The sequence below is a fragment of the Leucoraja erinacea genome, chromosome 28, assembly GCF_028641065.1.
Source record: "Leucoraja erinacea ecotype New England chromosome 28, Leri_hhj_1, whole genome shotgun sequence".
Taxonomy (NCBI): domain Eukaryota; kingdom Metazoa; phylum Chordata; class Chondrichthyes; order Rajiformes; family Rajidae; genus Leucoraja; species Leucoraja erinaceus.
This window is the reverse complement of record NC_073404.1, coordinates 9,646,369-9,673,383: the sequence shown is the minus strand read 5'-3', so window position 1 is coordinate 9,673,383 and position 27,015 is coordinate 9,646,369. Positions and strand designations below refer to the sequence as shown.

The 27,015-nt window shown below is 41.8% G+C and overlaps 1 protein-coding gene across 3 annotated transcripts in view; it reads right to left on the bottom strand.

The window, feature by feature from the left end:
- The window catches only part of LOC129710570 (inactive serine/threonine-protein kinase TEX14-like), a 74,654-nt gene that overhangs the window by 8,582 nt on the left and 39,057 nt on the right, over positions 1-27,015 (bottom strand). For 2 of the 3 annotated variants that reach the window (XM_055657669.1, XM_055657668.1), the window contains exons 12-22: positions 26,687-26,877; positions 24,609-24,795; positions 21,193-22,394; positions 20,915-21,024; positions 18,374-18,513; positions 16,067-16,372; positions 12,597-12,706; positions 5,117-5,257; positions 4,124-4,223; positions 2,948-3,038; positions 887-1,020 (exon numbers count right to left, since the gene is read on the bottom strand). In XM_055657669.1, coding sequence (XP_055513644.1) covers positions 887-1,020; positions 2,948-3,038; positions 4,124-4,223; positions 5,117-5,257; positions 12,597-12,706; positions 16,067-16,372; positions 18,374-18,513; positions 20,915-21,024; positions 21,193-22,394; positions 24,609-24,795; positions 26,687-26,877 — 2,712 coding nt within the window. The remainder of the gene's footprint in view (positions 1-886; positions 1,021-2,947; positions 3,039-4,123; positions 4,224-5,116; positions 5,258-12,596; positions 12,707-16,066; positions 16,373-18,373; positions 18,514-20,914; positions 21,025-21,192; positions 22,395-24,608; positions 24,796-26,686; positions 26,878-27,015) is intronic. The other variant, XM_055657670.1, reaches the window with a different exon arrangement.

The following is a 27,015-nucleotide window of genomic DNA, read 5'->3' as shown; positions in this document are numbered from 1 at the left end:
CGTAACAAATTGTGGAAAAAGTGAAGGGGTCTGAATACTTTCTGAATGCACTGTATCTGAATTGTTGTATTCACCTGATATATAATTGGACCTCATTTTAACACTTCAACTGAATGTGCCTCTGACAGGCTCACAGCTTCTCAATACTTCAGTTCTCATTGCATTTGATGCTCATTGTGTTATCCCTAGAAATTGCAAGATTATTTTTGAACAAAATATTTAAAACCTCTTTCTGTTCACATATTGGACAATCTTCTTAATTTTCAAAGGGTATTTATGAAGTGTCATCCAAAGTTATGCATTTTTTGGCCCATTCTGGCTAACATTCATCAGCAGGATAAGTTTACAGCAGAATCGTATTCTGAATTAGAGCTCATTTTGACTCTGACTCAAACAAAACTCACTGGAATTCTGCTTATGACGCATTTTAATTCTGTTTGTGTATAAATGGTATCTCATACTAAAATAAAGTGTTGCCTTCATACACACATGCTTTTCTGGCCTAGCTTAATCAGACAGGAAGGCAAGTCTGAAGAAGAAATATGAAGAAGGATCTTGACCCAAAACATCACCTATCTATTTTCTCCAGAGATGCTGCCTGACCTGAGTTACTCCAGCATTTTGAGTCTAGCTTTGGTACAAATCAGCATCTGCAGTTCCTTTTTATTACATTAGGACAAATATCATATATCGTTAAACATTAGGCTCTTCCTAATCATTTTTATATATCTGCTTACAATAATGTTCCCATGCCATAGAGGACCAGCAGGCAAACTGACATTTGTACTACTTTGATGCACAGGCTGAGTTTTGGACACCTCGGCTGCTATATTCTTAATCATTAAAACAGTTACAATATTTTTACAACTATTTGCCTCCTACTTACCTGTGTTGACAGAATATGGAGTACTGTTATTGATTGGCCCACCTGTACATAATGGTGTTTTTGAGAGTGAAAGTTTATTCATGAAATGCATGTCATGCGGAATGCAGGAAAGATCCCGAATATCAGAAAATGATCTAGATTGTGAGGAACAAAATTTGTTTAAAAAAATGTCAACTTTATTATTATTTTTTTTAAAGTACTGCTACAGTAAAATGGCTTTGTGACATTATCAACACTTGTCAACATTTAGCTCTTGGGGCTAAGGGAATCAAGGGATTTGGGGAAAAAGTCGGAACGAGGTACTGATTTTGGACGATCAGCCATGATCCTATTGGCTCGAAGGGCTGAATACTCCTGCACTTATTTTTTATGTTTCTATCCATACCTCTCGTATATTTCAATAACGTCACCCCTCAGCTCCATATTAAAAAAAAGTCACATCATTGTAAGAAATTGGGTTTGTGGTATCCTGGATATAGTCACAAACTGAGTGTGACTGCAAATAGGAAATAAAATAATAGAACAGTGGCTGCAGTCATTGAAAATACCTTAAATATTTTGATTGTATTTCCGGTGGCGCTAGTGCTAGCTGCCTCCACCTTCAAACTGGTATCTTTTTTTGTTATGTTGAAGTGCGTTTTTAATGTTTTTTTTAATGTCTTTATGTGGGGGAAGGGGGTACAGTAAGGGGGATACCGTCCTTCAGCCGCTTCCTGGAGAGGATGCGACTATTATTCGAGTCGCATCTCCCCCCCCCCCCCCCCCCCCCCCAGCGGCCTACCTACTGGATTGGCGCGGCCTTTCCTGCCGGGACCGACCAGAGCTCCAGCAGCAGCGGCACAGCGTTGGAAACATCATGGGGCAGGCGATGCCTTACTGGGGATCGCCGTTTTGAGCCCCGGAGTGCTGGGCCTGCTGCACTGACATCGCGGAGATGTGGTTCGTGGAGCTCCCACCGCGGGCGGCGCTGATCAACATCCTGCGACTCCGCCCGGCGCGGCCTGTGGACTCGGGAGCTGTGGACTCCGGTGGGAGGTGGCTGATCTGGAGGTCTGAACCGCTGAGGATGTTCTCTGTCGGGATTCCATCATCCCGGCGTGAGGGCCTGAGCATTTGGCCGCCCGTGGTGGCGATTGCGGGTGCTCGGGAGGCCCCGACCACGGGTGAACATCTGGGAAGATCGGAGGGAAGGCTGGCTGGACTATGGTACCTTCCTCAACTTTGGTGCCACTGTGTTGTGTTGTGGTTATATTGTGTCGTGGACGTCTGTGTTTGTGCTTTTTTAAAATTTCAATATGCCTTATTTATTATTTATTTATTTTTATGGTACTTGACTGTAAGGAAAATTCATTTTGTTGTCTCTATTATGAGATAATGACAATAAATTGAATACAATACGATAAGAAAAATCGGAAATAAATGTTTGGCTTTACATAATTAGCAAGAAATATTACCATCATATTTGGCCAAGAACATAGAACAGTACAGCACATAATCTGACCCTTGGGCCCACAATGTCTGGCAAACATGAAACCAAGATGAACTAATCTCATGTGCCTGCACATTATCCATATCCCCCCCCCCCCCCCCCCCCCCCCTCCCAATTCCATGCATATGCCTCTTAAGCCTCATAAACATCATTATCATATTTGCCTCCATCAGTACCTTTGGCAGAGCATTCAAGGACCCACCACCTACTTAAAAAAAAACTTTACCCTGCACATCTCTTTTAAACTTTTCCCTCTTCACCTTAAAGCCATGCCCTCTAGCCTTTGACATTTCCACCCTAGGAAAAAAAAGGTCTGACTGTCTACCCTATCTATGCCTCTCAAAATTTTACTTTTACTGTCTATAAATAAGGAATGAAATATGTTTTTACACATTGAACGGGACATCAGATAGCCAGATAAATACGTGGAAATCTCTCAACTTAATTCTACTGGCTGCTGAATGCACAGAATGACCTGGATAAACTGAATAAATTGGTCAGAGAACCTCTTGCCAGTAAACTCTGATCCATTAAAAAGTTGGTCATAAGTATGTGTCCAAATATTGATTTACCCTGCTGATGATGTAAAGCTGAGTTTGCTGATTCCACTCCAGTCTCTATTACTGTTCTTTCGCTCCAGTGCTTTACCTATGATACCTTTTCCTAAGATTAACAAAAACAAACATGTGATTTTATTTCATAACTAAGGAAAAGCAAACTTAACCTTTGATTATTCCCCTTAACACTAATCCCTTGAATAATATCTTTAAAATCAAGCATGCTGGAAACTTCACTTTAAAATATTCACTAAAATATCGTTCATTGTACGAGACTCTCTTGATAAGCTCCTTGCAAAAGGTGATTATTTGTGTTCCTGCTTTTATAAATACTTTGTTTCTGGGTAAGTGGACTCTACAGATATTGATCTGCAAATCACGAAGATGCTAAGTCTACCCTGAAGCATTAAACTTAGCTGAAGCCATACAGGGCTTGGATGTGCAAATCAGTTAGTAGTCCTGTTTCAGATTGTTGGGATGCCAACATCAAATGCCAAGATGCCCCAGGTCTTCAAACAGTGAAACATATCTCACATTTTCGGTATTGGAGGGCTGCTGATGATGAAGAACCCCAGAACATGTGAGCAACTCTATCCCCATTCACTGTACCACTGGATCCTTGCAAATGCCAAAACAATATTTTAAATCATGCAAACACATGGCAAGTAATGCTGCACGAAGCAGAGCAAACCTAGTGAAGCTGGGAAGGATCCACAATGTGTCATTTATGTGATATGTATTTGCTACAAAATACAAACACATATTAAGTGCTTTCTAGTAAGGTAATCACATTACTTTGAGATGCCAATAAAATGTTCTAAGAATCTTGAGCACACACATCTGCATATGTACGATATCAGGCAATTGAACCATCCTACCAACAACTACAGGGCAGCCCTGAGCAACTATTTATCACATTGGAGACCATCAGACTATCTTTGATCGGACTTTACCTTGCACTAAATATTATCCCTTCATCATGTATTTGTATTTTGTGGACGGCTCGATTGTAATCATGTATTGTCTTTCCGCTGGCTAGTTAGCACGCAACAAAAACTTTTCATTGTACATGTGACAATAAATTAAACATTGTTCACATTTTTATGAATTAAAATTGAGAAGGCTGCTTCTCTCAAATAATAATCGCAATTTGGGACCCAGTGTTAGCTCATTGCTGATGCCAGTGCTTACCAACAACATCAATATCTGAACCACTTGAACTTCTGAAAGAGATTGTGTTCTTCTGACAATCCTCTGCAGTAATTTCTAACTCCTCTTCAGAACTAGTGCTCTACAAGAATAATTAAAAGTACGTTTTCAAAATATGGATTTAACATGTTTTCTATAAAACCTGTAACTATAGCTGTCACAATGTCATGCTGAGCTGGAGTGAAAAGTTGCTGTTTCTCTCACAATGTAAATGTCCCAACAGTTCTGTAGATTAATATGTTTATTTGTTTTGTTGCTAAATAGCACCTATTTTTCATATAGTGAAGGCTGGAATTTGTTTTTATTGAAGAAGTCTATGTGATGAGCCAAGGGCCTTACATTATGAAAAAGTAGGTATATGAAGTAGCGATCGGGTGACGCTAAACTTTGATGGTTAAGCATCCACAGAGTATAGAAGAGATGATATGCACTAGAAAAGGATAAAAGCTGAAAATATGCAGTTTCAGTCAGCTCCTTTGCACAATATTTTCCTGGTGAACAGTTATATCTAATAATTCCCTTCTGAAAGTAGTGTTAAATCTACTTCCACTACTATTCCCAACATAATAACTTATTGCATTAACAGCTTTATGCTCAACTCCCCTCTGGTTCTTTTGCAACTAATATGAAACATTTATTCTGAGTATTCACTTTTGCCAGTAAAAAAATATTCTCATGTTTGAATCAAAATCCCTCATAATTTGGAATATCTATTGACTCTCCCCATCTTCAGCTCACAGAATCTATGGATAGATAAACAATTAGCATTTTTGGATGATGATCTTTCATTAGAAATGGAAGAAGAAAACTGCTTCTAAGTGTTAACAGTTTAAGTTCCTCATTCCAGATTACAAAATGGTGCAAGAAAAAGTAAAAAGATGTGAATAAAATAACCTACTTAAAGGTTAGGAAGAGTAAAGAAGCACGTTTAGCGACTCTTGTATCAATAAAAGCTGGAAAGTATATACATTTTACCTCTTTGGTAAATTGATTCTCAGTATAGTTTCCATTAGTCGAAGTTTCTGAGTAACGTGAGACCAGTTCAGGATTAGGAGTAAAAAATTCATCTGATTTATTGAAAGATGACTCTGATGTAGAAACAGATTGAACTTTTTCCTGAAAATACATAAATGCACCAAATTCTCATCTGACCAAAATTTACAGTTAAGAATGAAAATTCAAAGTTTGTGCTTGAAAGGACTCGGTTAAATATGTTGAAATAAAACAAATGCATCTCAATAATTCATAAATTGATTGAGAATGAAGGTAAACTATACTGATCGAGAACCTAATCTCTGTTACAGTTGCCGTGCAAGTACTATATAATGACTCGTGCATATGGTTAATCTGTGGATATGGAGAAAGTTAAAGACTTTAGCTTGGGTGTGAAGTTAGATTTGTTCCAGGATTGAACACAGAACAGTACTGCACAGAAACAGGTTCTTCAGCCCACATTGTCTGTGCCAAACATAATACCAAGTTAAACTGATCTCATCTGCCTGCAGATGTTCATCTGTCCATTCATGTGCCTATCTAAAAGCCTCTTAAATGCCACTCTTTCTACGACCTTCACTAGCAGTGCATTTAAAATAAATATAATTATTTGTGTAAAAGATTTGCCCCGCACATCTCCTTTAGATCTTCGTCTTGTAAACTTAAAACAATGCCCTATAGCCTTAACATTTCCACCCTGGGATAAGTTCTGATGTCTACCCTATATATGCCTCACGCCTTCTTCGGACTGTCCGAAATGTCACCCATTCCTTCTCTCCAGAGATACTGCCTGTCCCCAGTTACCCCAGCATTTTGTGTCTATCTTTGGTTTAAACAAGCATCTACAGTTCCTTCCTACACATATTGAATATAGAAGTTGGGCTGTTATCTTACAGATGTATAATACGTTGGTGAGGTCATATTTAGAGTACTGTGTTCAGTTTTAGCCACCCTGCTATAGGAAGGATGTCATAAGCCTAGAAAGAGGGCTGGGAAGATTGATAAGGATGTTGCCAGGACTCGAGCGCCTGGGCTATAGGGAAAGATTAGGCAAGCTAGGACGCTATTCCTTGGAGCTCAGAAGACTAAGGGGTAATCTTAAAGAGGTGTATAAAGCCATGAGAGGAATGCAGTCTTTTACCCAGAGTAGGGGAATATAGGTTTAAAGTGAGAGAAGCAAGATTTGGTAGGAATGTGAGGGGCATATGGAACAAGCTGCCAGAAGAGGTTGTTGAGGCACGTACTATAACACCATTTAAAAGAAACCTGGGCAACTACATGGACAGACATGGTTTAGATTGATCTGGGCCAACCGTTGGAAAATCAGACTAGCTTGGATGGGGATCTTGGTTGGCATGAATAATTTGGGCCATAGAGCCTGTTTCTGTGTAGTAGGACCCTATGACTACAACCCATCTACATTTTTGTCTACTGGTCACCGATCTCCAGCCAGTATGGCACCCTCTCTGTTCTCTGGGTTAGCCAGTTCTGAATCATAGATCTTAAGTATCTTAATATTCTGGACCATCTTACTATGAGGGAAGGGACCAGAGGGAATTGCTAAAATGTAATGCAGGGAAGCAATTCTGAGTCTGTGTGTCACACCACTCTTGTTGTCATTGGTGGAAGGACAATGGGCAGCATCTGAGAAAATCCGCCTAATGTTGAAGTGAGAGTTGTGCTATCGGAAATTAAAAACTATTCATATCTACCAACTAGAGGCAAATAATTGATAGGAACAATCACAGCTTCTTTTGAGAAAGTGGCACTGGCTCAAGCAGCAGTCGCCAGCAATTGTTGACAATTTTCACGATGGATAAAGTTAATATGTAAATTAATAGGGCACAACACTAAGAGATGCAAGGTTGAGAAGGAGAGGAGACACGAGTGACTTTCGATACTGGAATCTGGAGGAACAATCTGCTAGAAGAAGTCAGCGAACTGTGGGTAGTAAGGAATGGTCAACATTTTGGATCGACAACCTCATAGGGTGAGAAGTTTGACCATAGGTTCCTGGAAGTGGATTTTAAACTCACAGAGCCTTCTGGAGCTGGATGCTGCAGAGAAGGACCGCTGCTTACATTGGATGAGGTGGTCTATCAGGGCCATAAGGGTGCAGAGCATTGAAACATTAATTATCAATCCAACTGCTTGGTTACGCTAAGTTGGAATGCTGCTTCAGAGCGACACTCAGTGGCCAGGTTTGAAACTGTACCCCAAACCAATCTATAATTCTCAGTGACAATTAGTTCAGCAGTTTCATATTATATGACCAAACCCCCCACTATAACAGCATTGTATATAGCTCCACACTATATCCAAAGTTTGGCACTTTGGAAATGGGTTTTATCATAAAATCTGCCTTTGGAGTTTTTCCAATGTAGTTTGAAATGAAATAATGCACTCTGTGTGTGGATGGATATGGATATGGATATGCCATTTATTGTCACTATACATGTACAGTGAAACTGAAAGCTGCTCGTACTCAGTGCATACATACAATTTTACACAAAAAACAAGAAACAGAAAAACAAAACAGAAGGGAGATGGGGGGGGGGGAATAGGTGCACAAATTCTACGGCGCAACATACATATATACATATATACAGATGGAAGTCCGTGTTGGGTGGTGTAGTCAGTGCATGTGTGGATTTGAATTCATGGTAGATATAATTCTCGGGAAGCAGCTATTCCTGAGTCTGTTTGTCCTGGATTTGATGCACCTATAGCGCCTTCCAGAGGGCAGCAGGTCGAACAGTCCAAACGCAGGATGGGAGCTGTCTTTGGTGATCTTCTTTGCCCTGCTAAGGCAGCGGGAGGTGTAGATGTCCATCAGGGAGGGGAGAGGGCAACCAATGATCCTCTGCGCTGTCCTGGTTACCCTCTGAAGCCTCTCCCTGTCTGCCATGGTGCAGCTGCCATACCATGCTGTAATGCAGTATGTCAGCAGGCTCTCGATGGACGAGCGGTAGAAGGTCAGCAGCAGGTTAGAGTCCAGGTTGTGCTTCCTGAGGACCCTCAGGAAGTGCAGCCGCTGCTGAGCCTTCTTGATGACCACTGTCGTGTTGTCCGTCCAGGAGATGTCAGCCGCGATATGGACGCCGAGAAACCGGAAGGTGTTGACCCTCTCCACACACTCGCCGTTAATGTGTAGGGGGACTAAGTCGGTGCTGTGCCTCCTGAAGTCGACAATGAGCTCTTTTGTTTTCCTGGTGTTCAGAGCCAGATTGTTTTCTGAGCACCAGGTTGTCAACTTCAGGACTTCCTCTCTGTAGGCTGCCTCATCTCCCTTTGAAATAAGTCCGACCACAGTAGTGTCGTCAGCAAATTTGACGATGCGGTTGTTGTTGTGGGCCGGACTACAGTCGTAGGTGTAGAGACAGTATAAGAGGGGGCTTAGCACACAGCCCTGTGGGGAACCGGTACTCAACCTGCGAGTGGAGGAGAGGTGGGGGCCAAGTCTCACAGTCTGGGGCCGGTTTGTGAGGAAATCCTTAATCCAGGCACATGTGACAGTGGGGAGGCCGAGAGTGACCAGTTTACCAATGAGAATGTCCGGGATGATTGTGTTAAAGGCTGAACTAAAATCCACAAAGAGCATCCGGACGTAGCTCTGCCCCTGCTCCAGATGGCTCAGCACAGAGTGGAGAGCTACGGTGATGGCGTCTTCTGTAGATCTGTTTTGGCGATAAGCGAATTGGTGGGGGTCGAAGTCTGGTGGTAGATAGTCCTTGATGTGCTGGAGGACCAATCTCTCGAAGCACTTCGTGATTACCGGAGTGAGGGCAACAGGACGGTAGTCATTAAGGCTGGTGATGGGAGACTTCTTCGGCACAGGGACGATTGTGGCTGATTTTAGGCAGGACGGAATAACTGCCTGGGCCAGGGAGAGATTGAAAATTCTGGTGAAGATGGCAGTGAGCTGGTGGGCGCACGCTTTGAGCACCTTACCAGGGACTCCATCTGGGCCGGTAGCCTTCTTGGGGTTCACTGCCAGGAGCACCCGTCTGACATCGTGTTCCCCGACAGTGAGTGGGGTAGTACAGGAGCCAGGTGAGGGTGGGAACAGGGCTGTAGCAGGTGAGTGCTGCTGTTGTGATGTTTCAAAGCGGGAGAAGAAGCAATTTAGCTTTTCTGCCAGCGGCGCACTCAGTCTATGTGTCTATATATGTGTGTGTCTATATATATATATATATATATATATATATTATATATATTGCAAATTCCCTTCATATTGTTCACAGTAAATTTGAGCTGTTCAAAGAATACTCTGGAAACACTAAGCAGATAGGCAGCATCAGTGGAAAGAGTAATAGTTCTCATTTCAAGTCTGAGACCCTTCATCAGAACCGAGAAAGAGAGAAAACAAGTTAGTTTTCATTGCATAGTATATAACAAGTTAGTTTTCAATTGCTGGAGAGGGATGGGTGGAACAAAGGGAATATATCTGATCGACTGAGACAAAATGAATAAATGTGGCATTCAGAATTTTATTATGTTTCTGTTTGTGTTGCCAATAGCACGACACACCCAGCAGGCCAGACCATGCTAATGAATAGATAAATACACAGCCAAAATCACAAAAGGATCACTGGCAGAAATGGTCAATTCTGATGTAGACAGAAATAAGAAGCAAGTTGCTTGGTTAGAAAATTCGATACCGAGTCCAGAAGGAACATCTGCCCTGGTAGAAGATGAGATTTTGTTCCTCAAGCTTCAGTTGGACCTCATTGTTACAGTACAGGAGACCTCAGATAGACAGGTCAGAGTGGAAGTTAAACTGTGAGGCATCCAGAAGCTCAGGGTCACTCCTGAACACAGCTCCTCTGAAATCAACAGATTGTGGAATAGGTCAGGCGTTGCATAAAATGGGGAATTGTTGGTGAGAACAGAAGAGCATCCAAGGAGTTGCCAAGGAATCACTTTATAGCTTCTGCCATCTCCAGCAAGATTATTCCACCAGACATCTACTCCACTTTACTTTCAGCACCTTAAAGTTACCGTCCCCTTTGAAACTGTCTTTCAGTTACCCCAATCAGTCTTCCAGGTGAAGCAGCGATTCACTTGCACTTTTTACAATTTAGTACAGTACATCTGGTGTCTATTATATTGGAAAAAAAACAAACACAGATTGGGTGTTTGCTTGTGGAGCATCTGCATTCAGTCTACATCCCACTCCTACTGTAATTCCCCATCCCACTCCCACTGTGGCGTCCTGCACTGCTACAATGAGAATCAACTCAAACGTGATGAAAAACACTTTATTTTCTACCATAGCACATTACAATCTTTTGGACTCAATATCAATTTCTCTAGGTTTAGGTAACTCACTCTTTCTGTTTGTATCAGATTTGGCAATTTATGCCAGGCATCCATCTGTGATTTGGGATCTTTCTTTTCTTTTTATTTGTATTGTCTGGCCTGCTGGGCACGTCCCACAGGCCTGCTAGAAGCAACAGAGAAAAAGCATAGTCTGATTATAATTGTCATATGAACGCATTTGGTCTTGGCCTGTCAGAGATATTCTCTTCTTTCTACTCATCACTCCCGCACCTTCTCTGCTACTGAAAACTCTCAAACCCTGATGGAGTGTCTCAACTTAAAATATGAACTACCTGTCCAGCAAAATATTTCCAGCATCCCCTAATTTTTATTTCAGATATCCAGCAGCTGAAGCTGTTTTTCAGAGAACTCTTCACATTGAGTAATGTCAATTTCGAGTAAGGTCAAGAATTGAATGGTTATTTTGAAGAAAATTACATCAGACAACAATGGTTAGGAATGTTATTTTCCCAGTGTTTAGAACCAGGCAGACATGAGTAGGTAGCACGAAATACCATAACCATGACTGGCCATTCATACCTAGCGATTCATTAAGATAAGCCAAGATGAGAAGTAACTGGGTAAATATTAGAATGTAATTGATAATTTAAAAGCTGACATATTTTCCTAACTTTTCTTCATTACTTAATATTTTTGTAACATTGCCTTGTATGGAAGAAGTATTCATGTAAGTTTTTTTTCTTTACACCTCCATTAAATAACAATTAATTGTTATAATCGCTAATATCAAGTTCAAGTTCAAGTGAGTTAATATAATCACAGTTCGCTTACCAAACAAAGATGGGAGTTGAGGACGCCGCCATCCACCTGCTCCATCCTTCCTATGCTTACCTGGATAAGCTGGGAAGCACTGTGAGAGTCATGTTTTTTTACTTGTCCAGTGCTTTGAACACCATCTGGCCCGCACTGCTAGGGAGCAAACTGACGAAGATGCAGACGGATGCTCCATTGGTGTCCTGGATCACCAACTACCTGACTGGACAACCACAGGATGTCAGGCGACAGAACTGTGTCTCAGACACGGTAGTGAGCAACACAGGGGATGGTCCTTTCTCCCTTCCTGTTCACCATCCATACCTCGGACTTCAGATACAACGCAGACTCCTGCTACCTGCAGATGTTTTCGAATGACTCTGCATTTGTGGGCTGCGTCAGTGAGGGGAGGGAAGCTGAATACAGAGGTGTAGTCAACGACTTTGTTGAGTGGTGTGGGCTGACTCACCTGCAGCTCAACACCGACAAGGAGTTAATGGTGTACTTTAGGAGAGGAACACCCCTGTCCCCTATCTCCATCAAGGGTGTGGATGTGCAGTTTATCATGGAGTACAACTACCTTAGAGTTTACCTGGAGAGTAAACTGGACTGGTCCAGGAATGTTGAGGCATTGTATAAGAAGGGAAAGAGCCTTCTGTACTTACTGAGGAGGCTCCACTCTTTCAACATCTGCAGTAAGGTGCTGCAGATATTCTATCAATCGGTGGTGACCAGTTCGATCTTCTTTGCTGTCGTGTGCTGGGTAGCAGGGCGAAGGCCGCGGACGTCAACAGAATTAACAAGCTCATCAGGAAGGCTGGCTCCGTCCTGGGGATGGAGTTGGATGGTCTTGGAGGGGAGGATGCTCAAACTGTGAAGTATCTTGGACAATACAGCTCACCCCCTTCATGACAAACTGGTCAACCCGAAGGGCACCTTCAGCAACAGACTGGTTCCACCAAGATCCAGCACAAAATGCCACAGGAGATTATTTTTCCTTGTGACTTTCAAACTGTTCAACTCCTCCCACTTCTGTCGTGTGGTAGACTAACTCCCCTTCCCCCCACCCCACCCCCCCATCTTTGCATATCCCCAAACCTGGATTTTCCACATCACTTTAATTACATGTTTCATGTATCTTGTTGCGTTTTATGACTGTTGACAGACCAATTTCCTTTCTGGGATAAATAAAGTTCTATCTTATAGTATGGTATCGTAATCTTTACCTTGAAAAGTTCTAAATGTTTTCTCATTGCAAGGTGTTTCTACTGTGATCTTCAATTAATTAAGACAAAAAACTTGAAATTATACAGGACAAAAATTGACATGAAGCAATTCTATAAGTGTGCCCAAGACTGTAACGCACCTTTTGAGCTTTCTTTTGTGGACTTGTGATGAACGTTCTGTCCAGGTTTGTTACGTTTAACTCTTCTTCACCACACCCCGATTGCTGGCTATCAAAAGATTCTCTTTGTCCTAAAACACAACACAAATTTAATTTAAGTAAAAACTAGACTAAGTGGGACCCGTTGGGTCCCTGCGTCACACAGGAGGGCTGGTCATCCAACGCAATATTCCACCTCTCCACCAATTCTAATATTGAAGGCCAGTTGGCAGGGGGGGGGGCTTTCTGGAGCAAGTATGGGTGTTGTGGGCTGAAGGGACTGGTTTCCAGAGGGCTAGTATGCAAATTGTGCGCCAAATGGATTCTTGGGCTGGCGTCTCCTTCAATCAAGCCTGTTGTGCTGGCAACTCACTCACTCACGGCTCGTGGGCTGGTAGTTGACTCACGGCTAATCCTTGAAATTCTATTTTAACCAGGGTGCAAGGCCACCAAATTCAAGTGCAGTTTCATACCATTTGAAGTAGGGTGCAAAGCCACTAAAGGCAGCGAGTCGTGACCTCTCCCTCCTCCATCTTGCAGGGACTGAGCCACACCCACATTTCTGGGTTTTCTAACCCCTCCCCCCTCACCGGAAAAGGTGTGGCTTTCATGGAGTGATTGACAGGAGAGAGATTCTCAACATTTAAAAAAAAACTAATAACACTTTTATTTTTCATTGATGGGAAGAATTCTCTGCACCTGCTCAGCGGAGGGAGACCGAGTAAGATGGCCAAAAATCACAGCCGTAAGTGGTAGCGTTTTATCTAAAATCAATATACAGTGCAAACAGGAAGTGCATTTACAGTAGTGCCTTTTAACTTCAAGCCAAAGCACCCAAGCCACCATTTGCAGTAAGTAGTGCATTTCAACTTCATGCCACCATTTGCAGTAAGTGGTGCCTTTCAACTTCAAGCCAATGCATCCAAGCCACCATTTGCAGTAAGTAACGCCTTTTAACTTCAAGCCATTGCATCCATGCCACCATTTGTAGTATGTAGTGGCTTTCAACTTCACACCCAAGCCACCATTAGCAGTAAGAGGTGCCTTTCAAATTCATGCCACCATTTGCAGTGCCTTTCAACGTAATGCCAAAGCACCCAAGCTACAATTTGCAGTAAGTAGTGCCTTTCAACTTAAAGCCAAAGCACCCAAGCCACCATTTGCAGTAAGTAGTGCCTTTCAACTTCAAGGCAAGTGCACCCATGCCCCCATTTTCAGTAAGTAGTGCATTTTAACTTCAAGCCATTGCACCCAAGCCACCATCTGCAGTAAGTAGTGCCTTTCAACTTCAAGCCACACCCAAGCCACCATTTGCAGTAAGTAGTGCCTTTCAACTTCAAGCCACACCCAAGCCACCATTTGCAGTAAGTAGTGCCTTTCAACTTCAAGCCACACCCAAGCCATCATTTACAGTAAGTAGTGCCTTTCAACTTCAAGCCAACGCAACCAAGCCACCATTCGCAGTAATAGTGCCTTTCAACTTCAAGTCATTGCACCCAAGCCACCATTTGCAGTAAGTGCTGCCTTTCAACTGCAAGCCAAAGCACCCAAGCCACCATTTGCAGTAAGTAGTGCATTTCAACTTCAAGCCACCATTTGCAGTAAGTAGTGTCTTTCAATTTCAAGCCAATGCACCCACGCCCCCCATTTGCAGTAAGTAGTGCCTTTCAACTTCAAGCCACACCCACGCCATCATTTGCAGGAAGTAGTGCATTTCAACTTCAAGTCAAAGCTCCCAAGCCACCATTTGCAGTAAGTAGTGCCTTTCAAATTCAAGCCAAAGCATCCAATCCACCATTTGCAGTAAGTAGTGCCTTTCAATTTCAAGACACACCCAAGCCAAGCCAACCAGGGGAGGGGGAGGGGGGATTTCTGGAGCGCTAGTATGAACCATTTTAGAACCAATAGACATTTTTTGCAAGCTTTAGAACCAATAGAGACACTTTTTGCAAGCTTTAGAACCAATAGACATTTTTTTGCAAGCTTTAGAACCAATAGACATTTTTTTGCAAGCTTTTTGCAAGACATTTTTTTTGCAAGCTTTAGAAGCAATAGAGACACTTTTTGCAAGCTTTAGAAGCAATAGACATTCTTTAGAACCAATAGACTTTTTTTGCAAGCTTTAGAACCAATAGACTTTTTTTGCAAGCTTTAGAACCAATAGACATTTTTTTGCAAGCTTTAGAACCAATAGACATTTTTTGCAAGCTTTAGAACCAATAGACATATTTTTGCAAGCTTTAGAACCAATAGACATTTTTTTGCAAACTTTAGAACCAATAGACACTTTTTGCAAGCTTTAGAACCAATAGACTTTTTTTTGCAAGCTTTAGAACCAATAGACACTTCTTTGCAAGCTTTAGAACCAATAGACACATTCTGCAAGCATTTTAGAACCACTAAGGGCACTTACATTTGAGTAGACATGTGTTCAGTGTTATCCACAGCTCAGAGAAACGTGACCCTCTGCCTTCCTCCGTCTTGAAGAGACTGTGTGGCACACCACTTCCTGGTTTTATAGTCCCTCCCCCCTGCCGCCAGCGGGGGCAGCAGAGAGAATGGGGAATTTTTGTAAAAACATTAATATCTGGCATTTTTAATCGACGGGAAAAATCCTCGACACACATGCGGCGGAGGGGGGCTCTGAGCAAGGTGGCCAAAAATGACGGCCGTAGGTGGCGGCGTTCTCTCGGAAATCGCAGCAGAGATGGCCAAAACCGGTCAAGAACAAACTTTTAGTAATATAGATATTAGAATTCTCCCCTTTTAGCTACAGTAGTTTCTATTTTTGTTGTGTCGTTCATTTCTCCCCAATTTCAGTTCCAGTAAAATAGAACTGAAATAAAATTTTAGATCTAGTAAAATATCAAAAAGGATCTAAACTTGTCATACCATAATCTTTCAGTTGTAACTTCCACGTGTCACACTATAGTTGCTGTCTTACAGCACCAGAGAACCGGGTTCGATCCTGACATCGGGTGCTGTCTGTACGGAGTTTGTACGTTCTCCCCGTGACCTGCGTGGGTTTTCCCCTGGTTTCCTCTCACACTCCAAAGATATACAGGTTTGTAGGCTAATCGGCTTGGTAAAATTATAAATTGTCCCTAGTGTGTGTAGAATCGTGTAAATGTGAGGTTAATCGCTGGTAAGCCAAAGGGCATCTTTCTGTGCTGCATCTCTAAACTAAACTAAACACCATAAATATCAAATGACATGGCAATTGGAAGTTCATGATCAATTTATGTACATTAATTCAGTAATTACACGTAATAAAGTTTAAAGTTTGGAGAAAAGAATCATAAGTTTTGACTAATTCGTCAGCAAGTTCTCTCCATCACACCACTTTCATCAAGAAAATAGCCACCATCTTTCAAGATGTAATTAAACATTTGGAACAATTAAATCTGGTTTCTTTGAAAAACACAGATGAGATTCCACTTTGAATATCTCACCTGTACCACTTTGCGAAGATTCCTCAATTTCTAGGCTACTATCACTGTCAATGAGTTTCTTATCTGGAGTTTTGTGTAAGTGGCATTTCGTTTGTCGGTGATTCAGATGACCTTCCATACTATTTACAAGATGACTTTTGGAAGGTTGAGGATGTTTCTCGCTTTTCCGCGGTAGCTTTGCAAAAGAACGAAACAATTCCTCTTCATCCACATGCCCAGTATGTGGCCGTCCTCGTAGATTTGGGTCTCCTTGTCCAACTGGCAGGCATCCAGATGCCATTTTTTCAATCATGTCTGTCATGTCACCTATGAAGATGATATTAAACGATGAATTTCAAACACAATTATTCTAATGTTATTCCACTATTGTGTTCTAACATTTTCTCATGACAATTTGTCTGAAATGGCTTTCAAGCACGCCCTGTGATGGATGAGAAAATTAAATCCATTCTAGTATTCAGTTTCAGGAGACTTCAGAAGTTCACAGTCATTCCAGAGTTGCTCCTGTTGTAATGAAATTACAACAAATTGGGCACAGCACAACCATACAAACAGCAATACAATTCTAACCTCTGTTTATTTACACTGCATCGTCAACATACTAAAATATCCCCAAGCACTTTGCAGCAGCAAAAATATAAAAATTGGCATCATAGTACAGGAAAAGATGTATCAAAAGTCATGCAGGTATAGCATGTCTTTGAAAGGAAATAGGATGTTAGCTTTTATTGCATGAGAATTTACATACAAGTTATAAATGTCTTACTTCAAATATTTAGGGCCAAAATCAAACAGCTGGGGGAACAGCAGGTTAAGCAGCATCTGTGGAGGCAGAGGGATGGTTGGTATTTGGGGTTGAGACCCTGCATCAGAATTGAGATTATAGAGAGAAGATAACCAATATAAGTATATGAGAGAGAGGAGTGAGATGGTAAAGGCTGGTAGGTGATAAGTGGAGCCAAGTGAAGAAGTGATGATGGGCAGATAAAGTCATATGGGGGAAGGAAGGAATTTTGAGAAAGAGGCTTTTGGGTAATAGGCAGAAATAGATAAGGAAATAACAGGCAATTGTGGAACCAGGTAGGTGAAATGGAGGGTAAATGGAGATGGAAGCTGGAAAGCAATTGGAACCAGAAAAGTGAGGAATGATGGCAGTGCAGAAGGCTAGGGGCAGACGGTTCATTGTGGGAATGGTAAGAAATACACAGATTTGTTCCCTCCCTCCACCTGGTTCCATCAACTAGATGTTAGCCATTGACTCCAGCCCCCTTGGAAGTTAACTTGCTCTCAACCTATGTTCCTAGGTGTTTCAGACCAAATATTTGAGCCACTACTAAGATCATTTAATTCCAACTTGGTACCAAAACAGAAAATGTTGGAACTACTCAACAGGCCAGGCTGTATCCCTGAAAAGAGGATTAATGTTTCAAGTTAATGCAGTTTTAGGGTTTTATCCAGAGCAGTTCTAATATTTTGATGTTAATCAGTGTCTCTTTCTCCACAGATACTTGCTGCTTTAAGATGCATTGTAAAATCCACTTCTGAGATCCGCCCCAATATCTTCTTATATAGATAATTTTGTTTAAATGGATTTCTGTGAAATGCCTTGAGAAATTTAGCTTTGTTGAAGGTGCTCTATTATTACACGTTCTCACTGTTGCTGTAATGTCTCATTTGAAGGATGGTACATCCAATGGTGCAGTTCTCCATCAGCACCACAATCTGCTGTACCTTGGTGTTCAATGCACAAGCTTTTGAACCTCGGCAGAGCAAGAGGAAAATCAACCTGGATTTCTGTTCCTTATTGCTATCCAATATGTTGTTTGAAAAAACAACTGTGCCATTCAAAGTACCCACAATGAAGCCAGTAGTGTTTCCCAGCAAGTGTAATAGCTTGTGGAGATAATGGTGGAGTACCTTTCTGGATTAGTAATGTGGATTAATTCTGGTTGAGGAGCAGAGATCATCAAAAGGTGTGTGTCTAACGCAATTCCGCCTACTCCCTGCCCCTTATACCTGTCAAAAGGTTTCCATCGGCAGATTTTCTTTTTCAAATAGTTTACCCCAGAATGGTTAACATCAGTCTTACACTCAGTTAAGCTGATTGATTAATAATATTACATCTACCATTGTGCAGTAATTATCAGATGGAAAATGTAATCTCTCAAAGGAAAAGTAAAGAATGATATACTAATGGATGATATATTCACGGTTCATGACTCCAGTGAAATAGAAAGGTCAAGGCTGAGTGCCATTTCTGATTGCTTAACTAACAGTTTTTGTATGATCTAGGTGTAATTTGCTTACTTGTCCAACTGGTGATGGCAGATGTTCCCTTTAATGCTCTACCATAATTTTGATTGTGAGTTTTCTCCGCATTGGTCAATCGAGAAACCTCAGTGTTTTTTTCCTGTCTCACCTTGACTCCTTCTGGTACAATGTTACAGCTGAACAAATGAAACAAGATTGCATTTGAAATTAATATGCAACAATTAACATACAAAGCAGACACAAAATGCTGGAGTAACTCAGCAAGTGAGGCAGCATCCATGGAAAAGGAATGTGTGATGTTTAACATATAGTTTTGTTTACCAAAATACATTTAATTCATAGAATTTGAAATGATATAATAGAGGACATTCATCTGTCTCCATTCAATGTACCAAGCAAATCACTATACTTGTTTACAAATTTATATTATGCCAGCTTAACATTAATTTCAGATTCCCAGACATTCATAGAGAAGTAGAAAACAGGAGCAGGAGTAGGGTCTTCAAGCTCCTCAATTCAATATAATCAATGATCATCATCTATCAAAAACCTATATTCCCCCTTTCTGCCCACTTTCCTGGATGCATTTACATTTCAAAATGTATCCATCTCTTTAATATATTTAGCAATTTGTATACTACTGTCTTTTGTGGGAACAAATTCCACAATTTACCACCTCCTGAATGAAGAGTTTTCTCATCTCAGCAATAATTGTATACCCCATGTGCTTAAAATCCATGTGGCCTTTTGTTCTGACATACCAGCCGGGGAACCATCTACCCCAGATCCAATCTGCCTAGCCCTGTTAGAATTTTGTAACTTCATTTAGATTTTCTCTCAAGTCTTTTAAACTCTAGTGAATAGAAACACAGTCAACTTTGTTTGCAATCTGCTCCTTTCTGCGGAAGACCAGAAAACATAGATTCATCAGAGCAAAGCATGTCTTTCATCAAGCTGATAAACTTCCAGCAGGAATGAATGGTTATTTAAGTTTGCTTCTAGGGAACAGCTGGCAGATTATTCAGTGTTTTGTAACTATTCAAAACCAAATCTCAACAAAAACCACTGCATTCTGTCCAGATTCTTTTGCCAATGCTCACTGCAACAGGAGATGGACAATTGTCTCACCTGTGCTGCAGTTGATGACCAGGTTGTTTCTTGGAATGGAAGGTGAATGCAGCAGTCAAAGTAAGCGCTGCAAACTCTCTCTCTATGTTACCAACTATATATTTAATTAAGGAAAATAAAAGCTGAAGGGACTCAGGCTTTACGACGGCATAGTGGCACAGAGGTAGAGTTGCTGTCTTAAAGCGCCAGAGATTCGGATTCGATCCTGCCAACGGGTGCTGTCTGTACTGAGTTTGTATGTTCTCCCTGTGACCATGTGGGTTTTCTCCAGGTGCTCCGGTTTCCTCCCACACTTCAAAGACGTACAGGTTTGAAGGTTAACTGGCTACTGTAAATTGTCCCTAGTGTGTAGGATAGTGTTAGTGTACGGAGTAATCGATGCTCAGTGCAGACTTGGTAGGCCGAAGGGCCGGTTCCCACACTGCAAGTCTAAAGGCAGCATCTGTGGAAGGAAATATATGGCATTTTGGGTGATCGCCCTTCTGACTAATTATTTCCTTCAGCAATATTTTTGCACAATATTCTTGCATCTGCAGTCTCGTGTGACTTTATTTTAAATTATATTTAAGTAAATTTGTCCAAAAATAAATATAGGCCTTAAAATATGCTCATTTTTTGAATAATTTCATGGATTTTTATATGCACATCTGATCAGACCACTTTACCGCTGATTCAACCTGAAAATTAAATCTTTTAAGAACTTTGCACCACCACTCCCAAGTCCCTTTGCACCTCTGATTTCTGAATCCCGATTTAGAAAGTAGTCTACACTTTTATTCCTTCTACCAAAGTGCACGGCCGTACACCCTGCTACGCTATATTGCAGTTGCCACTTCTTTGCCCACTGTCCAAACCTTTCTGATGACTCCTGCTCCTCAGCACTACCTGCCCCTCCACCAACTTTCATATCATCCCCAAACCTGGCCACAAAGCCATCAATTCCACAATCCAGATCATTAACATACAACATGAAAAATAACAGACGCAACACCGACCCCTGCGGAACACCACTAGTCACCAACAGCCTGCGAGAAAAGGCCCCCTTTATTCCCACTCGTTGCTTTCTGTCAGTCAGCTAATCTTCCATCCATCCTGAATAGAGTCTATTCCCTTTCACCTCAATATTGCCTGTAGCACCTGTATCCTGGAACATGAAGCTGTCAGTCCTGCCTCACCCTTGGCTAGATTTCTGTAATGGCTATAATATCCCAGTCTCACATATCTATCCATGGCCGAAGTTCATCGTCCTTAACCAGCAATGCTCCTTTTGCTGCACACCATCTCTGAAGTGCATTTCCCGTTCTAGCAATTCATTAATTCACTTCAGGATAAACGTCAGAGATGGTGTACAGCAAAAGAAGCGTTGTGTTTACCTTACAAGTACACAATAACATATACCGCTGTCACATAACTGCCACAATTACACATAATGAAAGACGGACAATTCACCTTTGAGTAATGCGGATTTGCTTTTTGCTTGACAGGTACATGCACTGCTTTCTAGATCCTTGCTGGTTCCCCTGTGATGGGATTCTCATAGATATGCGACCTTTACGTGCCTATAGCAAGAAAACACATCTATTAAACAGTATTATGTGATTCAACTTCCATTCATATAGCAGAGTGCTATTTCTCCCCTTTCTGAGCAATCTACAGAAGTGAATATAGTGGATGAAAACAAGTATTACATGTCAATTTTCATGCATCGGAAGTTGTTACAAACTTACAGGGTAATTCTCTTTCTTGTGAACATGTCCTAAAATATTCATTTTCTTCTTACTCTTGGTTGCCAGTTTACCCGTGTAGTCTGGCGCACATGTAAAGCTTTCATCACATGCAGATTTGTAACCAACATGTTCATCGTTCATTTGCTTCCTCAATGAACATGTGGTTTGTGTCCCATCCGCAAACGTCTCTGATGTTTTCAAAACATCAGAACTGCAACCTTTTGTTATTGCTGTCTGTTCATCTTGAGTATGGCTAAGAACTTCAAATTCTGATTTGAAATGCTCAGCTGAATTAGCACAAGGTCTCCTCTCCACAACATACACTGGTAGTTCATAGCATGTTGGAGGAGCCACAGCCACAGGGATCACCAGATGACCTTCATTGCTTGACTTAATCCTTTTGTTTCCCCTTACATTTTGCCTTTGATAGTCCACTTCATCATAGCCTAATAATTTAGTGCAAGGGGTTTTCTCCAAAAGCTGTGAATCTCCCGTCAGATTCACTTTCTCAGACGTTTGCTCCGTGCCAATTGCAGAGTGATAACTTTTCTTTACGTGATCTAAGGCACTGAACGCTTGTTGCACTAGGTGTTTTGATGTCTGAATGTTGATCTCACAACTGCTGATTGAGTGTTGGACCGAAATGCTAGTAGCAATATCTTGATCTTCCTCCATGGCGCTGCTGTTCCGTGTGTGTAGGCAGATCAGATCATGTTTTTCTTGGTCACTTTCTAAACCTTCCATTCTTGACCAATCTTGAGACAAACTTGTAGTCCCATCACTCTGTTCATCTTCCTCATCTGATGTATATTCTCTAGCTGTTTTCAAAGAGATAATGCTGCCTCCCTCTTCATCAGACACAACATACATTTCTTCCTCTAATGCAAGATCTAGTTCATGTAAATGATCTAGAACATCTGTATAATAATTTTCAGGCTGGGGTTCTGGTGACTCAGAATCATGATGCTGCTCAATCTTCTTCCATGGAGTGGAATCATGACTAGGTTTATCTTCAATATAACCAGCACCCTGGCCTCCGGACCTTGCTGTAACCTCAGGCTGATTTTGTTCTGTTTTCCAACAATCATACAGTACCATAATTTGTTGTGATGGTTCATTGTTTGAATGTCTGATTTTGTCCTCTGGTCCATACTTCTTTGGACTGAAGCTAGTACGGCGACCCATGTTGTAATAGGAATATTCTATAAAATAAACAAAAACATTGTGAGATTCCTTTTATTCTTTTCCTTCTTCTCACCATCCCTCCTCTCCAGAAGTCTTGCTGAGTGTCAGTTTTGCTCTCGTACTTTCATGTGTGTTTTCTGGCATGATGATCACCAAGGGTGAAGCGGAGGGAAAAAATCACAATGTTATTGGCACAGCTCACTAGATGACAGCTTTCTCAAGCCGAGGATCATAGAGTCAAATTACTAAGGTGTGGAAGGAGATGGACACTTCTTTTATCGTATCCCTCGGCCCTTGTTGTACCACTTCACTTCAGCGGCACAAACACCAAAGCACTTCAGGAGTAACACTGGGAGATTCTTCTCCACTGATCCAAGGCAATCAAATAAACCTCAGCACACCTCACTAACATTTTAATATAACTATTCTTAGCAACATTACAATCTTTTTTCATAACTAAAAAATAATCCCTCAGTCAAGAACTATCAATTTCTCTTTTGAATGTCTGTAAATAATCCACTATTGTCAGTTTCAAGACTTCCTGCCATCTAACTTAACGGCTTGCTAACATTTATGTTACACTTACTTTCTAGATAACAAACTCATCATACACCAGGTATACATCATGGGACCTTACAAACCTGTACGTAAGAAAAGGCAACTAGTGGGTGCAGATATAAGCTAAGGGGCATGGGATTTTGAGGGCATCTGAGGATATTTTTCACCTGGATATTTATTACACTCCCTTTGCAATAAATCCGCTGGTGTTGCATTACAATTTATTTTTATAATAACAGGTAATATAACAGGAATCTGATGGTCTTGCTATTTTCTTTTTGATTTACTTTATCTAATGCATTTAATATTTTATATGCTTAATACAGATAATACAGAAGTCACTGCTTAAATGAAACCAGGGAAGAATTTTGAAAAGATGGTAAGGTCAAGGGAGGTAATTTCTTTAAATTAGTTTATGTGATGTGGACATCACTGGTAATGCCAGCAGATATTGTCTATTCCTATATGCCTCTGACATGAGGTGGCAGTTATGGTTCAACCATATTGGTGTAGTCTGGATAAAATATAAGAAACATTAGATAAAGATAACAGATTTTCATTTTTGAAGGATATTAGTGAATCAGATGGCAATCTCATGGTTGGATGGCCATCATTACTGATATCGACGTTTTATTCCAGATTTATTTAATTACTTCATATTAAATTGCACAGCTCTCAAGATGGGATTTGAACTTGTCTCTGGGTCAATAATCCAATCATATTAGTATATTTACGCAACAGCATGATGAGGCTTAATCTCAACACAGTAGAAAAGCTGGAATATCACATAGGAGTTATACTGGAGCAGAGTAAGAAGGATGAGGTCAAAGGATCATGGGGATGTCAGCACCACAAAGGAATGCTGCAACAGAGTGAAGCTAGATAGTTAGATAAGAATCATTAGTTGGGAAATATATGGGCATGTTAATGTGATTTTGCTTTAAAATTGCACAGTGCAGTTAAATATTTCAGTTCATTAGTTTAGAGATATAGCATGGAAACAGGCCCTTCGGCTCACTGAGTCCGCGCTGACCAGCGATCCCCGCACACTAACACTATCCTCCACACACTAGGGACAATTTACAATTTTAACAAGCCAATTACCCTACAAACAAACATGTAGCTCTTTGGAGTGTGGGAGGAAACCGGAGCACCCGGAGAAAACTCAGGCAGGTAACAGGGAGCACTTACAAACTCAATACGGACAACACCCATAGTCAGGATCGAACCTGGGTCTCTGGCACTGTAAGGCAACAACTCTACCGTTACGCCACCATGCCGTGACAGTAGAATAATTTCTACAAACAACAATGAGATCAATTATCCTCTTTGGTGACTGTCTGTCTGTTAATATGGCAGAATATTAGTATTTCTTTGAAGAGAGGAACCAGATGGTTATCTGCACCACAGGTAAGGGCAGGCAAGAGGTCACATACCCCCAATTTAATACGGAGGTGTCAGCCTAAATTATACAGGTCATGACATAGAACAGAGTGCTCCTGCAGGGCAAGGAAGAATATTGGAGAAGAGGTACAAAGGGAAAAGATGAGCCTGTCAAAAAAATCCTCAAAACATTAACATAATTTGAGAGATTGGAAAATGATTAGAACAATTACATACTTTTGTGAACGCTGAAAAAAGTCAGCAGTTCTTTATTATTACAACTTTCATACCATGATTGGCTGCTGTAGTTCGAGTTTGGTCTAAACACTTCGGCTGTTTTCCTCTGTCAGCATTCTCCTTTTGGAGTTGTTTATGCTCTGTCCTGTGGTCTACATTGTTTGTCACAAAATCATATAAATGCTGCACTTCAGACCGATCTTTCTCAAAGGCATGTTTCTGCTGATTGCTAATTAGATCCTGTGGTGAATGAAAATAGACTGATTCATGTTAACAAAATATAATTTTAACTGTAAACTAGACTAAATGGGTCACTGTCACCCAACGCAATATTCCACCACTCACCCATAGCCCCCAACTGCACAGGCAAAGCTCATTTCTCTTCATCCTTAGCACTCTCTCCTTCACCCTCTTTCCCCCTCATCCTCCCCGTCCCAAATCCCTCCCTCACCTCTCTCCCTCTCCTTTCCCCTACCCTCAGTCACTCCCTCCCACCTACAACTCCTCTCCCCTCCCTACCCCGCTCCTATCTCTCTATCCCCCATCTCTTCCACTCCTCACCTCCCCTATCCTTCCTCACCTCCCCACTTTCCTCCTCTCCCTCCATTCCCCAGTCCCTATCTCCCCACTCCCCCCTCCTCTACTCCCCCCTTCTCTACCTCTATTCCCCCTCCTACCCCACGCTCCCTCCTGACCTCCTCCCTCTTCTTTTCCCTTTCCTCTTACCCTCCCCAATATCTCCCCTACCTCCCCTTTCCCCTACCCTCAGTCACTCCCTCCCTCCATAACTCCTCTGCCCTTCCTACTCCTCTCCTCTATTCTCTCTCCTCCCCCACTCTCCCTCCCCAGGATCTTGAGGTTGCGTTCCTCTCCCTTCTTGCGTGCCCCGGAGAGTATCAGCCGTCGACGCGAATCCTCGGCTCGGCCCGGAAGCACCAGCAGTTCCGGCCGTGTGGGCGGGGTGGGGGGGAAGAGCTCGGAGAAAAGACAGGGGAAGAGCCATGGGGAAGAAGGGGGAGGGGGGCAGGAGCCAGCGAGGGGGACCAGAAGGGAAGGGGCTGGAGCTGCGGGGCATTGTGTGGGCGGTGCGTTTGGGACTCACAGCGGGCCCTGGACGTTCTCCTCCGCCGGGATCAGACTCTACGCTTTTCGTTTGGCGACATTGGGCTGGGCCGTTTCCGGTCCCTCGGAAAATTGTGTCTGGTTGGAGACCTCCACTGGCCATCCTCAGCTCCAGTAAAGACGCGATGGCGCAGGAAGGGGCGGACCGTCCCGGGGAGCGACAGGAGAAGCGACCAATCCGCACGCCGCTGACTGGCAGGAGAGGAGATCGATCTGCGCACGCGTGGTTTTTACGATTTTTAAACCTCGCTAACTTTTACACATACCACTGATCGGAACTAAACTTGGTGCACTCGCAGCACAGGAGAACGGTGAGTGAGCTGATGAAAAATCGTAGCGCTATTGCGCACCGGTTTTACGCTAAAAGAAAAGCCGCGCAAACCGGAAGAGCACAAGATCAGAGTTTTAGTTATGTATCGATTTTTTAACTCACCAATTTGATACACAAGTTTAACGTTACATTTTTAATGTATAAAAGTAGTGCCAGTTATCCTTATAAAATACCTTTAAATATCAAACTAAAGAGGTTATTTAACACCCTAATTGTGCCAGTCGCTCAACGGATTTTGGAATTACAGTGATTCAATTTTTTGATGTTACATTCAATTCCAATCAAGGGTTATAGAATCATAGAGTATGGAAACAGGCCATTTTGCCCACAATGTCCATGCTGACCAGTGGGAATCCATTTTTCCATCTAATCCCATCTTCTCGTATATGAGCCATAGATATCTATGCCTAGGTGATTCAAGAACTCATCCAGCCACTTCCTAAATGTTGTGAGCATCTCTGCTTCCACCACTCTTTCAGGCAGTGTACTCAGGTAATCACAACTCTCTGGGTAAATTAGGTCCACCTCAGATCCATCTAAATCTCTTAACACTTATTCTAATTCTATGTCCTCTAGTTTTATCCACCTCTGATATGGAGGAAAGTTTCATGCAGTCTGTCCTAAAGCTTGAAATATTTATCAGGTACTCTTTTCCCCCTAACTATATGGGTTACCTACCTTGATATCATTCCGGAGGATAAACCGAATATCCTGAAGGTTCATTGTCCGATTCTGAGACTTTACTTGAATTCCAATTTGCACGATGTCATAGTATGGCTTTGGAACTTGTTCATCTACAGCTAAATAGTGTCCAGCTGCTAGTAACTCCTTTATTGCAAATCCATCCAGGTCTTCCCAGGGAACTGCATCTGTATGCAAAGTTTAAGTTTGATTGCATATTAGAAATTCAGTTAATACATAAAATACTTCATGAAGTGGTACTCATAATTTTACCAGTTAATTTTAAGGACTGTCAAAAGTTATGCCCCAGTAGTATGAACATCGAC